This window comes from Psittacula echo (genome assembly GCF_963264785.1).
Source record: "Psittacula echo genome assembly, chromosome: 6".
Classification (NCBI taxonomy): domain Eukaryota; kingdom Metazoa; phylum Chordata; class Aves; order Psittaciformes; family Psittacidae; genus Psittacula; species Psittacula echo.
This window is the reverse complement of record NC_137743.1, coordinates 46,955,387-46,970,223: the sequence shown is the minus strand read 5'-3', so window position 1 is coordinate 46,970,223 and position 14,837 is coordinate 46,955,387. Positions and strand designations below refer to the sequence as shown.

Below are 14,837 nucleotides of genomic sequence, written 5' to 3'. Positions count from 1 at the left end.
AAGGGACCGGCGGGATAGCGTCGACGGAAGGGGCGGGCAGGGGCCGGTGGCGCAGCGGACGCATGGGTGGCGTGTGGGGCCGTGCGGCGCGGCTGGGCTTACCCGCAGCCCGGGCAGCGGCGGCTCCGGTAGGCGACCGGCGGCAGCTGGGCTGGCTGTCTGGCGTCAGGGCGGGCCCGCTGCTGCTGCTGGCGGCGGCGCTGCCGCGCGGTCCCGTTCGCCTGCCGGTCGCCCTCGGCGCTTCACCTCACTTCCTGCGCGTTGGGGCGGGGCACGGGTCTTTGGGCCGGCGCTACGAGACGGGAAGCAGTGCTGCCGCACACCTCCCCGGGGAGCAGTTAGCCGCCATGCCCGCCGCTGGCCCCGCTGCCAGCCCCGCCGAGCCGCAGGCGCCAGCGGGTGCCGAGACGCTCCGCCGGGGCCGCCGGAGGAAGGTCAAGGTGAGAACGAGCCTGGGCGGGCGCGCGCCACGTGCTGGGCGGGAGCGGCCATTTTGTACGGCCCGACCCGGCCCAGCCGCGGGCTTAAGAGGGAGCTGGGGGTGGCTCGGTCATGGGAGTTCAGGCTTGGAAGTCGAAAAGCAGTGCGTTGTTGGAGCAGGCGGGCGGTGGAGGTGGTTTCTACGCATGACGCTTGCTTTCCCTTCGCAGGAGGAGACACAGGAGAAAAAGCGGCGGGAGAAGGTGAAGCGGCGCGTTAAAGCTGACGGCGAACAGGCCCAGCCGGAGGAGAGCGGGCTGGGCGATGGTGACCTTGAACCCCCCTTGCCTAAGAAGACAAAGAAAATAAAGGAAAAGAGCAATGGTCTGGCTGGAGAGAGCAACGGCTCCGAGCATACGGTGAAACCTTCCTCCGCTGTAAGCAGCGGTGTGACGTCCCTGGCAGTACAGAGTGTGATCAGCAACACAGCCGCTGGAGAGCAGGACAGCGACACCGAGGTAGTAATGTTGTGGCCAGAAGAGCCTTGTCTTGCTTAATTAAAGTCCTACTGGTAACAAATGGGCTTAATGACACGCATTGGGTGCTGTGTGAGGGATGTGGGAGCATTGTGCTGCTGTTGTAGGCAGCATTTGCCACTCTTCCCCTTAGATTTACAGTACCACGACCTGGGCAGTGAAGAGTGCCCAGCATCATGCCTGTTTGCCCAAGCTGCAGGTGAGTGAGTGAAGCACAGCAGCATATGCACCATATGTGGTAGCAGTCTCTCCTTATGCTTTCCTCCTCGTGGCAAATGGCAAGCCATTTGAGGTAGCCTGTCCTGCAGTGGAGGAGGCGAGCTGGCAGAAAACAGTTTTCATGTACTTGCTTCTCATTATGTAGCAACTTGGTTTGTGTCCTGCAGCATAAAGAGCAGTTTCTCACTGCTGCAGAGACAGTCGCTGTCCCAGAAATGTGCACTGCTTTGTGCTGGTTGGCACTTTGAGGAAGTATTTGGCAAGGTATCCTGTAAGGGAAGGTCACAGTTACCCTTATTAATCCCCACTTCTGGAGTTCTCTCTGTCCAGATTTCATCCTTGGCCTTGCACATACGTGTGAGAGAGCCCCACAGTTTGCCTTCCCTGAATAGGGCCTTCTGTGGGTAGTTTCCTCTCATTTAAGATGGGAATGTGATTCAAGAGAGTGCTTTGTATACAACAGGTGCAATGGTGTGATATCTTAGGTCTTTGAAGGCGAAACACTGAATTTTAAGTAAGTATCTACTGGTGTGCAGAATTATGGAGCTGTGTGGTGTACTGAGTGCATGTGATATTCAGGGAAATTCTTGCTTCACACAATGAATTGTGACACCAAATATGTTTTGCTGTGAAAAACAGTTTTCTGATTATTTCAGTGGATTCCGGTTGAGACTTTTTAACAAATAGTTTCACTTTCCTGACCTGTCAAGCATATGTACATGATATGGTAAGATCACACAGAAGGTGCAGTTGTTTCCTTTTGTTTTAATTGGACGTTAAAACGTGATGCAGGTATATCTGAATTAGGAATGAAATAGCAGTAGTTGTGGTCTTGAATAAATTGTTGCAGGTAACAAAAGTAAGAAGAACTTTGACAGGATGTCTTTACTTAAGACTGATGTAAAACCAGGATTTGCTTGTCAGAATTCTGTCACACTGAGTGGTGCAGCCTGTGTCAGTGTGTCCTGTCTTCTAATACTGGGTGGCTGGATTCAAGTTTCCCACTTTACGCTATGATCATGTTCTTGTTTGTGAAAAACCTGCATCACAAGGGTTTTCCTTTTCTTTATAAACAGTAAGGAGGTAGGTGGTAAAATTGCTATGTTAAGGCAAATGCATTGCTTTTCTTGAGTTCTGTGTAGGGTATGTTTGTTGATCTCTTACAGGTAGTGACTTTTTTTCATCATTTCTTTTATCCTGTTAGGAGCTGACAGAAGAAGCAAAAGAAGGTGACTTCTCCAATTTTCCTCTCTCCCAGAACACCATCAACCTTCTCAAAGGTTAGTTAATGTGTCAAAGAAATGTTTGTCCGGAATTGTATGCTGTTACCCATATAAGCAGAAACAGAAGCCAAGAGTAATTGCCTTCCATTTATTGTGTGGTGAGAATATGCATGTGAGCAGTCACTGTAGATTCGAATAATCTGTTGTTAAGTTGGAACAAAGTTTCTATGTTGTTCAAGTGCTTTAAGGTGAATTTATTCTTCCATGGCGTGGTTATTCCTAGATATGCATTCTAGAGACAGGGTTTCCCTTCTCGTCAGCATCATTCTACTTACTACGTATTTTTACTTCAAATCTCATATCTGCTGTCTACAATACCACTTCTTAAATAAGTATAATGGTGTTTTGTATATGAAGGCTATTTGGCTTCTGTAAACAGATAGTCTACGATTATTCTCATACTTTCGGGCATTTTTGTGTCTCTTCTTGATTAGTTTTTTTGAGGAAGTAATCACTGTAGAGTTCTTGTCCCCTGTGTTGGGAAGCTCTGTGATTCTGGTTCCTCAGGCAAAATTCTCCTTGATCCTTTACATTTTCCTTGCTGGGAAGTTTCTTTTGGGTTGTTTCACTTGCGCTGTGCAAAATCTCTCTGAAGTTTTAGAATGCTTTGACACAAACACCCTCACCTCCTCCCCACCTTCAGACCCAAGCTACCACAAAATCTTGGGCTGTAGCAGAAAAATGGGGTGTATGTGTTTGGTTTTTTTTCCCTCTCCTCCTTTTTTGTTGTCTTATGCCAGACATCACAAAGAAAGCTCTATTTCTTTGTACGTAACTCAGCTGTGTGTTTAGGGGTGGGATACCTTTTGAGCTAGAGTAAGAGTAAAAATAAAGATACATGGTTTTCTTCTATGTTGCATCTCCTATTGTCTTCAGGATTTGACGTGATGTGCCTTGCATATTCAGGTTAGTTGTATATGAGGGCTTCTCATCATTCACCTTCTAATGAAACCTCTTTGGATTATCTTACAGCTCAAGGTGTAAAATACCTGTTCCCTGTGCAAGTGAGGACTTTTCAGCCCATATATGATGGCAAAGATGTAATTGCTCAAGCTCGAACAGGAACCGGGAAAACCATTTCTTTTGCTCTTCCATTGATTGAAAAACTTCAGAGTGTCTTGCTAGATGGGAGAAGAGGCCGCACTCCAAAAGTAACATACCGCTTAAGGGCTAACATCAAAACCTTAGAATGTGGGAGTTTTGGAAAGTGATTTTGTAGTTGCTTTGAGGAATTTTGGGACTTTTTGCTCCTTTATTGGTGTTTGTAATACTGAACACTTTCCTTAGAGCAGGAGTTAGTGTGACAGATTTTGCAGCATCACAGTGATAGTGTGTTTCATATTTGGGGTTCCTTGTGTCTGCATTTGGGAGAGTAGTCAGGGCACTACAGTAGTAGCTAGTGGACTTCCGGACTGCTATCCTCAGGAAGTTAGCATGCAGTTTTGGGGCTGAATCCCTTGCCTCTTCTGAGGTAATGTTTGAGTCGGCTGGACTTGTCTCCATTCATTGAAGTTGTTTCTCACTATAAATTCCATGGTGGTAACTGAAAGCTCTTGAGTTGTCCATGTTTCTACCTTCCCACCCCCTGCATGTTTGGAGACGGATGCAAATGGTGTTTACATTTCTACTGAAGCTTAAGATGGAATCAATAACCAGATAAGTGTGATCAGATACGCACATGCAAATTAAGTATATATAATTATTAGATTGAAAAACTGCCTTTAAGATCTTACTATGCCAAATTGTTTAGTGACTGTTGCTATCCTTAGCGCTGAACTTTACCTTCATTGTCCTTGGCAATGTTACTGAAATGTCTACTTTATCTAGCATTAACTTAAGAAAAAAAAAATACTGCTCTTCTACATCTCAGTTATCTTGTAATGCTTTGCCTTGTTTCTTCTTGCTGGCTATGAGGCTGTGTTGTGCAGGCTCCAAGTGGCAGGAAACACTGCTGGGATGTTGGGGAGGTATGGACACCTGTGTAGTGTAGAACAAGTATAGCATAAGAATGGGAGCACAAGCTGTTTAATGTGAAGTAAACCCTTTTCTCCTAGCACCCTCTCCCAACCACAGCTGCATTTTGTCTCTTTTCACTCCCTCCAGGTGCTGGTTCTTGTTCCAACCAGGGAACTGGCCACACAGGTAGCCAAAGACTTCAAGAATCTCACTAAGAAACTGTCAGTGGCTTGTTTTTATGGAGGAACTCCTTATAAAGAGCAGAGTAAGTGATCACTAGGGAATTACTAGTGGATTAGAGTTGACTATCTCCAAATGCATTCCATGAATGAAACTGACTTTTTTTCTGCCTCGGAGTTTCACTTCAGTCAGGAACCACGATATTGCTTTCAACGGAAGCATACAGCCTGGGTTAAATTATTTTATTTCCAGTAAATCTTGATTTAAAAGAACGGTTGTATGTCTGTGAAGTGACTAGTCCTTTTAGTTTCTTCCTTTTTGTGTGGACATACACTGGGACTAGACGACTGTCCAAGGGAAAGAGAATCGCATATGTGTGTGCAGCTCTGTCTCCAGAGGTAGCTGTGAAAAAGAATTTATTTGAAACACTAGAGTCTTTACTGAAATAAAGCTCTGGAGGTTTCTAATGTTAGCTGATTGTTGCTTGGAAATTGGTGCATCTTACTGTAACTTTGGCTGTGGTTTAGCTGGTATTCCTGACAGGGCAACATGGACTGCTGCCACACATACTTGTTTGTAACCCAGCCTGGATGTAGTGATTTATTTGGAGATTAATGTGAAGTGCAGTAGGTTTTTGGTTATAAAATTAGAAGCATTGCTGTGTGCTGGTAACTTTTTACCTTGTTGTCTCTTAGCATACTGACACTGTGCTTATTTTTCCATGTTTTCTTCCAGTTGATCTCCTTAAAAGTGGCATTGATATTCTAGTGGGAACACCTGGACGGATCAAAGACCACATTCAGAATAGCAAACTGGAACTTTCCAGTGTGAAGCATGTTGTTTTGGATGAAGTTGATCACATGTTAGACATGGGCTTTGCTGAACAAGTGGAAGAAATCTTAGGATTTGCTTATAAAAAAGGTAAATTATAATGCAGGAAAGGAACAGGGGGCAATATAGAAAACACAATTTGAAACCTGCTGGTGCACCCGCAACTTGAATCCTTTATGTGATGCTAGTATTGGACCTCAGAGAAAAGAGTAAGGTAGAATTGAAAAAGGTTCAAAGCAAGGTGACAGATGGCTGAAGGGCTGGAATGGCATCTCTGGAAGGAGGGCAGGTTGAAAAGAGGGGATAAAAGCAACAAACCCAACCTAAATCCCTAAGGCCTAGTGTTCTTCAGTGTGAGAGATGTGACTGTAGGGTTAGGGTTATGGCGTTTCTGTACATCATCATCACATAAAGTTGACAGCTAGGGAATATTTGCTCTTTTCTGATGTAGTGGGCATTCAGCAAAGCTACCAGGTAGCAGGTACAGAGCAGAAGGAGGTGGTTTTAATAGTGTGAAATTCTTTGCCATGTTGTACTAATGTCAAGAGTTTTGAAAAGTGGCTTGAATTACTGGAAATAGAAATATCAAGGATTACTAAAAGCAAGAGTGTAACTTCTGGCTCTGGAAGCCACAAAATGGTTCCTGACAGTGTTTCTTCACATCTTTGACTGTGTTTGCCTCCTGTTGGAGAGAGTACTATGAGCTTCATGGATCTTGTGTTTGACTCAGTACAGCCACTGTCTGTACTTGTCTTTTACTTGACTATTACATTCTCCTCATTTCTGCAGAGTTGGTCTTTGTCCTGGCAGCCAAAAAATAGAGATGATCTTCTAAAAAAGGAAATCTGTATAGATTTTGTAAGAGTTGTCATAATTATTCAATCTTAAAAGTTTTCTTCATAACTGGAAGTAATATAGAGAATAATAGTGTCCCTTTACAGTGTGTGTTTCTTCCTGTCTGAAGGTAGGATAGACTATTTCAAGATACTTATTTTTAAACTGTTCTTACCTGGAGTAGTTCTTCCCCTGGACTGCAGAGTGTCCTTTTTAGCCTGCCTTTTCCTTCGCACAGTCATTCTGTTCATAGGTAGTTATATTGGAATACCAGGCAAGGAGGGATCAAGACAAATTCTTTCAGGTATGTGGGAAGACTTCAGGCTTATCTAAACTGTTTTTAGCAGATGAACTGTAAATGTGCCTTGCATTTCTTCTCAGGCAGGATGAGGGATTCAGTTTGTTCATATTACTGTAATTTTGCCTTTGGTGTCTAAAAGGTGTTAAAATGTTTTCATTGTTTCTGATTTCTTGTGGCTGACTTACTACACATAGAAACTTAGCAAGTTGAGAGCAACTCTTGCTTTTTTTATCAGTTCTTGAATTTCAGAGTCTGTTGTGATAGCTGTAATTGATGACCTTTCCTTGCAGGTTCTGAGACCAACCCCCAGACACTGCTGTTTTCTGCAACTTGCCCACCATGGGTGTATGATGTAGCAAAAAAATACATGAAAGATGATTGTGAACGGATTGACCTGATTGGAAAGAAAACTCAGAGGACTGCCATGACTGTGGAAGTGAGTGATTCTGCTGCAGAGTAGTGCAGGTCCTGAGAATCTGGTCTGGGTGAAACAAGTTCTGCGTTGACATTAAAAATGGGGGTGTGGAGTGACTTCTCACGTGTTTGACACACATTTTCCAAGGATAGCTTTCATATGAGGGTAGTAGTTTGCAAGCTTTTAAAAAAAAAAAATCTTTCTGCATTTGTTTTTGTGTGTCCTGTGTGTGGCTTAGTTTTAACATAGATGATGATCATGTTTCTTTGCCAAATAGCATTTGGCTATACAGTGTCGGTCATCTCAGAGAGCAGGAGTTCTGGGAGATATCATTCAAGTCTACAGTGGCAGCCATGGGCGGACCATTGTCTTCTGTGAGACCAAAAAGGAAGCAAATGAACTGGCTATGAATGCTTCACTCAAACAGGTACTGGTGTCTGAACAGAGAGCAGTGGTTATATGTTCAGGGGTTGAATGCCCTGAAATAAATACAAGGTTGCAACTGTATAGATCCAGTTGTTTCTGTGGGTGGTTTTAAGATTTCTGAAAGCTGCTTCTAAAAGTGGAGCTTTGTAGTTAAAATGCCTTCTTGGCTGTGATTATGAGTTTTATTCCTTTGACTTGAAGGAAAGGAATCAATGGAAAATACGAAGCTTACGCTGAATAACTAGGAGATGTTAAGAATAATAATTAACAGGAGCTAGTATAGTGTATATAGTTATTCTTGTGTTAATGTGCTTTTTGGATTCCCATCTTTTAATGGTCTTTATTATTTGAACATTCAGTATCCAGGAAAATCAACTAATGTGATAGAATGGAATGTTCTGTTGCCCTTTGTTCAGAACTCAGGTGTTACACTGAGCAGGTTCTCTGCACCTGACTTCAATTACTGGTTTTTTTGAGTGTGGGGAAAGGTGCTGGATTTTTTATTTTTTTTTTTTTGCTAGAGAAAATCCTGTTTGATACTAAATACTAATTTATGGAGAAAGAGCAATGGTGAGAATACATGGCTTGCTCAGTATCTGATAAATGTCATGTATTATCCACATTAAAATCTTGTGGCAACAATTTCTGTCTGTTGGCCCTGCTGCTTTCACCATAAATCCAATTACTTTGTTCCTGTGTCAGTACATGACACGTTTTTCTTTTATGCTAGTAAGTTATGCTTTAGCATGTTACTTACTTGAATCCTGAGCTTGTGACTCTCCCCTTTCTCCTTGTCAAACGCTTCATCTGTTTCTTGTTGTTCAGATCACTCATAGGGCTTGGGCATGCCCTGAAAACTCGTGCTTTTGTGAGTTTTGGGATGGCTTCCCATGGAAGGGAGTGAAGTCTCTTGGTAGCTCTTGACAAGCACTGTTTAAGTAAAGTTGTTTTCACTTGTCTCAGTGGAAGTGAAATCTGAAGTGGGCTCTTTTGGCAGACTGGTATGCTAGAAACAATGACGTTATGGTAAAACTACTAGTTATGAATATTATTGTCCCAGAAAGGGATAAAACCACTTTGGTATCAGCTATGTAATTATTTTCTTTTGCTCTGTACAATATTTTGGGTTTTGTACTAGACTCCACTGTTAAATGACATGTTAATGGTTTGTTTCACTGACAGGATGCCCAGTCATTGCATGGTGACATTCCACAGAAACAGAGAGAAATTACATTAAAAGGCTTTAGAGATGGTGTGTTTGAAGTTCTGATTGCAACAAATGTAGCTGCCCGTGGTTTGGATATTCCTGAAGTTGACCTTGTTATACAGTGTTCACCACCAAAAGTAAGTCGTATGGAGAAACTAAAATCGTGATATATTTTTTGTGACAGAACAGTGGGTTATTTCTGTTTCACCAGAATTATGTTCTCATTCACAGATAGAGTGGATTCTTTGTAAACACAGGCCTAGAATTTCTTAGTTATGCTTTTATATTTTGAGCTTTGAGTAAACTAGAAGTGATGGGCTGTGGTTACTCTGGAAAGTTGTAGGATAGCTTTTGACATCATTCATCATTTATAGCATTTGACATCAGCATTTCTGAATCCTTTCTAAACATTGTTTTCATAACAATTCTAAAATATTCCTGCCGCCTTTTTCTTCTTTTGAAACTCATTTGAGCTTTTATTAGCATCCTTCCCCCTTTATGTCAGTAGTGTTTGTTAAACTTGAGGCAGCATATCTTGGGCCACAGAGTACCTGCAAGCCCGAGTGGTTTGTACATAATTTGGGTATATAGACCTAACGTATTGTTCCTTAGGTTTCTGAATTAGGATTTATCTTTCATTTTCTCTCTTCCAGTGTGTAGATGTAAACAGTTTAAATAACTTTAGGTTTTCTCCTGTTCTGTCTGAATTTCTGAAGGATGTTGATTCCTACATTCATCGTTCTGGACGTACAGGTCGAGCCGGCCGGACTGGGATCTGCATTTGTTTGTTTCAGAGAAGAGAAGAAGATCTTCTAAAACAAGTTGAGCACAAAGCGGTGAGTTGTACCTCAGACCTCTGTTTAATGAAATTACCGCCTAAAAGACTCTTCCACTCTTAGGCTTCGTAACCATGGACTTCTTAGAACTTCGGTATGGAACTCATCCTATTTACTAATAGGCCTAAAATGTTGATATTTATTTAAGTGCTTTTATATCAGCCTCATAGAATCATAGAATAGTTAGGGTTGAAAAGGACCTTAAGATCATCTAGTTACAACTCCCCTGCCATGGGCAGGGACACCTCCCCCTAAACCATGTCACCCAAGGCTCTGTCCAACCTGGATTTGAACACCGCCAGGGATGGAACATTCACAGCTTCCCTGGGCAGCCCATTCCAGTGCCTCACCACCCTCACAGTAAAGAACTTCTTCCTTATATCCAATCTAAACTTCCCCTGTTTAAGTTTGAACCCGTAACCCCTTGTCCTGTCACTACAGTCCCTAATGAAGAGTCCCTTCTCAGCATCCTTATAGGCACCCTTCAGATACTGGAAGGCTGCTCTGAGGTCTCCACACAGCCTTCTATTCTCCAGGCTTAACAACCCCAACTTTCTCAGCCTATCTTCATACAGGAGGTGCTCCAGTCCCCTGATCATCCTTGTGGCCCTCCTCTGGACTTGTTCCAACAGTTCTATGCCCTTTTATGTTGAGGACACCAGAACTGTGCAAAATACTCCAAGCGTGGTCTCACAAGAGCAAAGTAGAGGGGAAGGGGCACCTCCTTCTACCTGCTAGTCATGCTCCTCTTGATGCAGCCCAGGGTACGGTTGGCTTTCTGAGCTGTGGGCGCACACTGCCGGCTCATGTTCATTTTCTCATCGACCAACACCCCCAAGTCCTTCTCCTCAGAGCTGCTCTGAATCTCTTCTTTGGCCAACCTGTAGCTGTGCCTGGGATTTCTCCAGGCCACTCATGAGTCTGTTGATGTCAGCAGACAGACTGTAACAGGAGTGTATGAAGCATACCACACCTTGCATTACAGTCTGCATGTATATTCAGTGTAAAGTAGCTCCAGATTAACAAAGGCAGGAATTTAAAAGCTTTAGTCTAGCTTGAGAAATAACTTAGGTAAAGACTGCGTTGATAGTATGAACAATAACTAGTGGTCTCAATGTGACTTAAATAGAGTTGGGTTGTAGAGTGTTAAACATACCTTTGACTGTGATTTCTTTTCTTGATTTCAGGGGATTACATTTAAGCGTGTGGGTGTTCCCTCTGCTACAGATGTAATTGAAGCTTCAAGTAATGATGCCAAAAAGTAAGCTTATTAGCCTGTTCTTAAAAGATGTCTAGGTATGTTACCAACAACAGTGCTGTTAATGCAAAGTTTTAAGGGAGCAGACCTGTATGTGAGCATATCTACTCTACATTGTAAGTCAGTTGCTTTGCATATAGATACTGATTTGTTTTCATAAGATAATATCAATGAACTTCTGTGTGCTTGCAGGTATCAACCTTTGTTTATATCCTCAAAAATCAGTAGCAAAACAGGGAATTACTGTCATGAAGGGAAACTTATTTCATCCACTCAGATGATAACAGTAGCAGTGTGTAAAGAGCAGTACTTGTTGAGGAGTTTAACTTTGCCCTAGTGAGGGTGTTGTAGCCCTGTCCTGTGTTTCTTTGTATCATTCTATTCTAAGGGTGGGGGGTTTTTTATTCCATATGGCTCTGTTTACATTTTCTGTCCCATTGGTGGAAATAACATGGACAAGATTATTATAATTAGCGAGGATTTGACTGGTGTAAAGGAGACCATGGACATGGTGTTGGGTTCACCATGGATGGAAAAATGGTGGGAGGTGCTGATGTATCACAAATAGCGTTAGAGAGGTAGCTGTTCTCCACTTTCAGGCTTGTTTTCACTGCCTCTCCCAGAAATAAATGATTTAATCAGCTTGCACTGAGAGCAAGAAGTGCCTTGCCGAAGCCCAGCGGTGGCATTGTAGTGGTTTGTGTCTCTTCCTTGTGGAGTAAAAGCAAGGGTACAGCCTTGAGAATGCTGATATTTGAGAGCCTTGCCTTCATGTTTTTATCAGTGCTGTCAAACATGCCATGTTGTATATCCTCAGTTTTGAACACATCTTTCAAGAGGCTTTGCTTAATGAGAATGTGGGTATTCAACATCCTGAAAGTGTTGTTAATGGAGTGGTAATGAAGCATGAGAGCCAAGGCTTTTAGAGATAATTTGTTAGTCTTGAAAGCTATGTCTTAAACATAACTGCACTTCACACAGGCCTTTCCTGATCTATTAAACTTCTGTTGTCACCCATGTAGGTTGTTGGAGGCCATTCCTCCTTCTGCAGTAGACTACTTCAGAAAATCTGCTCAAGAGCTCATAGATGAAAAAGGGGCAGTTGCTGCCCTGGCTGCAGCTCTAGCCCATATTTCTGGAGCATCTTACATACAGCAGCGCTCCTTACTCAACTCAACTGCGGTAAATAATATTATACCTGTGTTAACAAGAATGGATAAATGAATTGCTTACATCCGGTCCAAGTGTGGCATCTTCTCAGGCTCTTTCAGTAGGGTTTCTGAGTAGCTTTTATCCCCAGCTTCTGGTTGGTTGCTTGTTCCTTAATTGAAATCAGCCCTTAGTGATACTATATGAGAAACCAGAAAAACTTGATATCAGTAAATTTTCTAAAATTGAAAGAATTTCTCCAGAGATCAAAGTGACAGAAGACTTTGGTCTAAGAGAATTTAATGACATTTTACAAGCTAATAGATGGGTTTGTGCTATTGTAGTTTTCCCTTCCCAGGAAGCTCTTCTATTTCTGTAATATTTCAGTAAGTCTATCATTTGATTACCTGCTTTCAAAGAGAACTTGACAAGAAAAGTATGTCCCTTCCTTTTTCTGGTGCATTTAGGGAGAACTTGGCCTAGTTTGTATGGTGACGCGATTGTGGAAATACCATGTGGCTGGACTATGCTTCTTGAATCAGTTTGGGACTTTTTAACCTGTTTTTTAGTGGTAACTTAGTATATATATTGAATAAATGTGTCTGCTTCTGGCTAAAGTGCAGAAATGCTCTTGGTCTTTCTGTCAATGGGCAGTCCTATGTGAGATGTATGCCTTCAACTTCTTAGGAGGATTTTAGTTGCTTCACTTTTGGGAAGTTGATTTCTTGTTATTGTAATGTAGTATTTAATACTAAGTTATTTATTGCACAATTCATTAGTTAGTGAGTTACAGGCTGTCCAACCAAGTTTAGTCTTACAAACATTTTTCTGTTTGTTTCCTGAAGGGCTTCGTGACCATGGTGTTGAAGTGTTCAATAGAAATGCATACAATGAGCTATGCCTGGCGAGGACTAAAAGAGCAGCTTGGTGAAGAAGTAGATTCCAAAGTATCCTCAATGCGGTTTCTCAAGGGGAAGATGGTAAGGTGGCCCAGCCTTGGGGAAGAGGGGTGGATGGGTGTGTTTGACCAGTTTTTGCAGTGATCGAGGCAGGTGGTCTGAAATACTAGTACAGAAATGTTGATACCTCACTATCCCCATTTAATCTCATTTCTCAGAAAATGTTAACCTATCATGAGCTCCCCTGAAACTGCTGCTTATGTGTTCATTATTTAAAACAGCCAACAACCCCCCCCCCAACCTGATAAAAAGCATTAAATCTAGTGTTTTAAGACTCTTTGGATGGAGACTCTGCTCCTAAATGATAATGCAGGAATTTTTTCTTTAGGGGAAAAAAAAAAGGGGTATGTCATCAGAAATATTTATATAGTGGGAGTGCTTGTTTTGACTTTTATATTGTAAGCTCATGCTAATACTATACACCACCACCACAAGAAGACATCTGTAAAGCAGTGACTGACTGACCTGAGCAGTACAGCATTCACCTGACTGTCAGCCTGTGACTTTTCTGATGCTTGTCTCCTTTGCAAGTGTGTTGTCAGGGAGCTTGTGGTTTCAGGTGATGCCTGTCTTAAGCAGACAGGCTGATGGCAGGCAATGCTGCTGTCGGCACAGAGCTTATAAAAAGCTTCTCCCAAAAGACCATGCTTTCTGCCATTCCTGGTTTCTACACTTAGTGTGTGTAAGTGGTTGCTGTTGCTGCCTGCCTGGAGCTGTGTCTCCATTCTTGGATATGTGTTTGGAAAGCAAATGGCTCTTCTTTTCTTTTCTTTTTTTTTTTTTCCTGCTCTAGGGGGTGTGCTTTGATGTCCCTGTTGGTGAGCTGAGTAACGTCCAGGTAAGTTCTTATAGACAGAATTGGCTTTAGAACCTCAGGATTTTAAATTTGGTTGCCATGTATAGGGTAGAATACAGGGTGGTTTGGAAGGATAAGGTTTGTGTTTTAATGAGGATGTTGCACAAACAACAGAGTCATTAGAACAAGCGCAGCACAGTCATTAGAAAATACCTTGTCATGTCGCTTTCTCATTTCAGTTCTTAGTATTTTTTTATTAAACTAAATCCTTTGTTCTTTGGCTACTCTTGTGTTTGACCTCTCCGGTGTATTTGAGAGTTAACCAGTTTTCTGTTGACTTCACTCACTCTCGTCCTTTTGTGATTGCTTATCCTTTGTCACAGGACTGAGTTGTCTCCCAGGAGGGCTCTGCTGGCCTATTTTGGTACGGGTGGGATTTATCTGGAAATGCCTTATTACAAACAAGATTGAATGCAGTAGTTTACCTTGGACACACCTGCAGTCCCATGATGTCTGGTTATGTTGTTTTTTTTTCAGGAACAGTGGACGGACACCAGGCGTTGGCAACTGTCGGTGGCAAAAGAACTGCCTGAGCTGGAAGAGTACCCCCAGGAGGCAGGACGAGCGTTCTCCAGGTTTGGAAATGGGAGGCAAGGCGGCGGCGGCTTCAAGAGAAACAGCTGGTTTAAGAATGGAAACCGATGGCATGATTTTAACAAGTGACTTTATTGGTACAGACGTGGACTGAGCTGACTTATCAAAGAGTAAAAACCTGCTCGCCATTCCTCTTTGTCCTTTGTTCCTTGGTAAAGCAGCCTGGCTTTGAGTATCCCCAAACATCATGTTTGCTGAAATGACTGGATGCTTTTTTTTGGTGGGTTTTTTTTGTTGTTTTTTTTTTTTTTTTTAAGTTTTTCTCTTTGCCCAGCTGACACTTTTCTGCCGTTAAACTAAACTAAACATCATGCATGTCTCAGGGAGATGAGTGTTTTACTGGAAACTTGGCACAGTGGGGAACAACACTTCTGAGCACGGACAGTTACCAGACCTTGCCTGTTTAACAACTCTTACATTAAAAAATCTGATTCTAAGAGAAAAAAAAAATCCAGAAAAATGTGGGATCAAGCCTTCCACCACCCTTCCTCTACCGTGTTCCACGGGTGCCAGGTATTGGTGGCCGTTGTGGTGCTCACGCTTGTCTGCCACCATCTGCTGATAAGCGCTCGGTGCC

General features: G+C 42.6%; 1 protein-coding gene across 1 annotated transcript; it reads left to right on the top strand.

The window, feature by feature from the left end:
• Nucleotides 1-56: 56 nt before the first annotated feature.
• LOC308223377 (nucleolar RNA helicase 2-like) lies at nucleotides 57-14,792 on the top strand. Its single transcript, XM_080622219.1, has 15 exons — nucleotides 57-440; nucleotides 651-938; nucleotides 2,380-2,455; nucleotides 3,431-3,609; nucleotides 4,562-4,679; nucleotides 5,330-5,515; nucleotides 6,851-6,996; nucleotides 7,253-7,402; nucleotides 8,584-8,745; nucleotides 9,325-9,444; nucleotides 10,632-10,705; nucleotides 11,725-11,884; nucleotides 12,697-12,831; nucleotides 13,604-13,648; nucleotides 14,144-14,792. The coding sequence occupies exons 1-15, from the start codon at nucleotides 63-65 to the stop codon at nucleotides 14,327-14,329; spliced, it is 2,403 nt and encodes an 800-aa protein (XP_080478345.1). The 5' UTR covers nucleotides 57-62; the 3' UTR covers nucleotides 14,330-14,792.
• The last annotated feature ends 45 nt before the right edge of the window (nucleotides 14,793-14,837 follow it).

Coding starts and splice junctions, on each gene's coding strand:
- LOC308223377 (XM_080622219.1), top strand. CDS start 63: ATGGGTGGCGTGTGGGGCCGTGCGGCGCGGCTGGGCTTACCCGCAGCC. Junction 441..650: donor GCCGCCGGAGGAAGGTCAAG/GTGAGAACGAGC, acceptor TTCCCTTCGCAG/GAGGAGACACAGGAGAAAAA. Junction 11,885..12,696: donor CCTTACTCAACTCAACTGCG/GTAAATAATATT, acceptor TGTTTCCTGAAG/GGCTTCGTGACCATGGTGTT.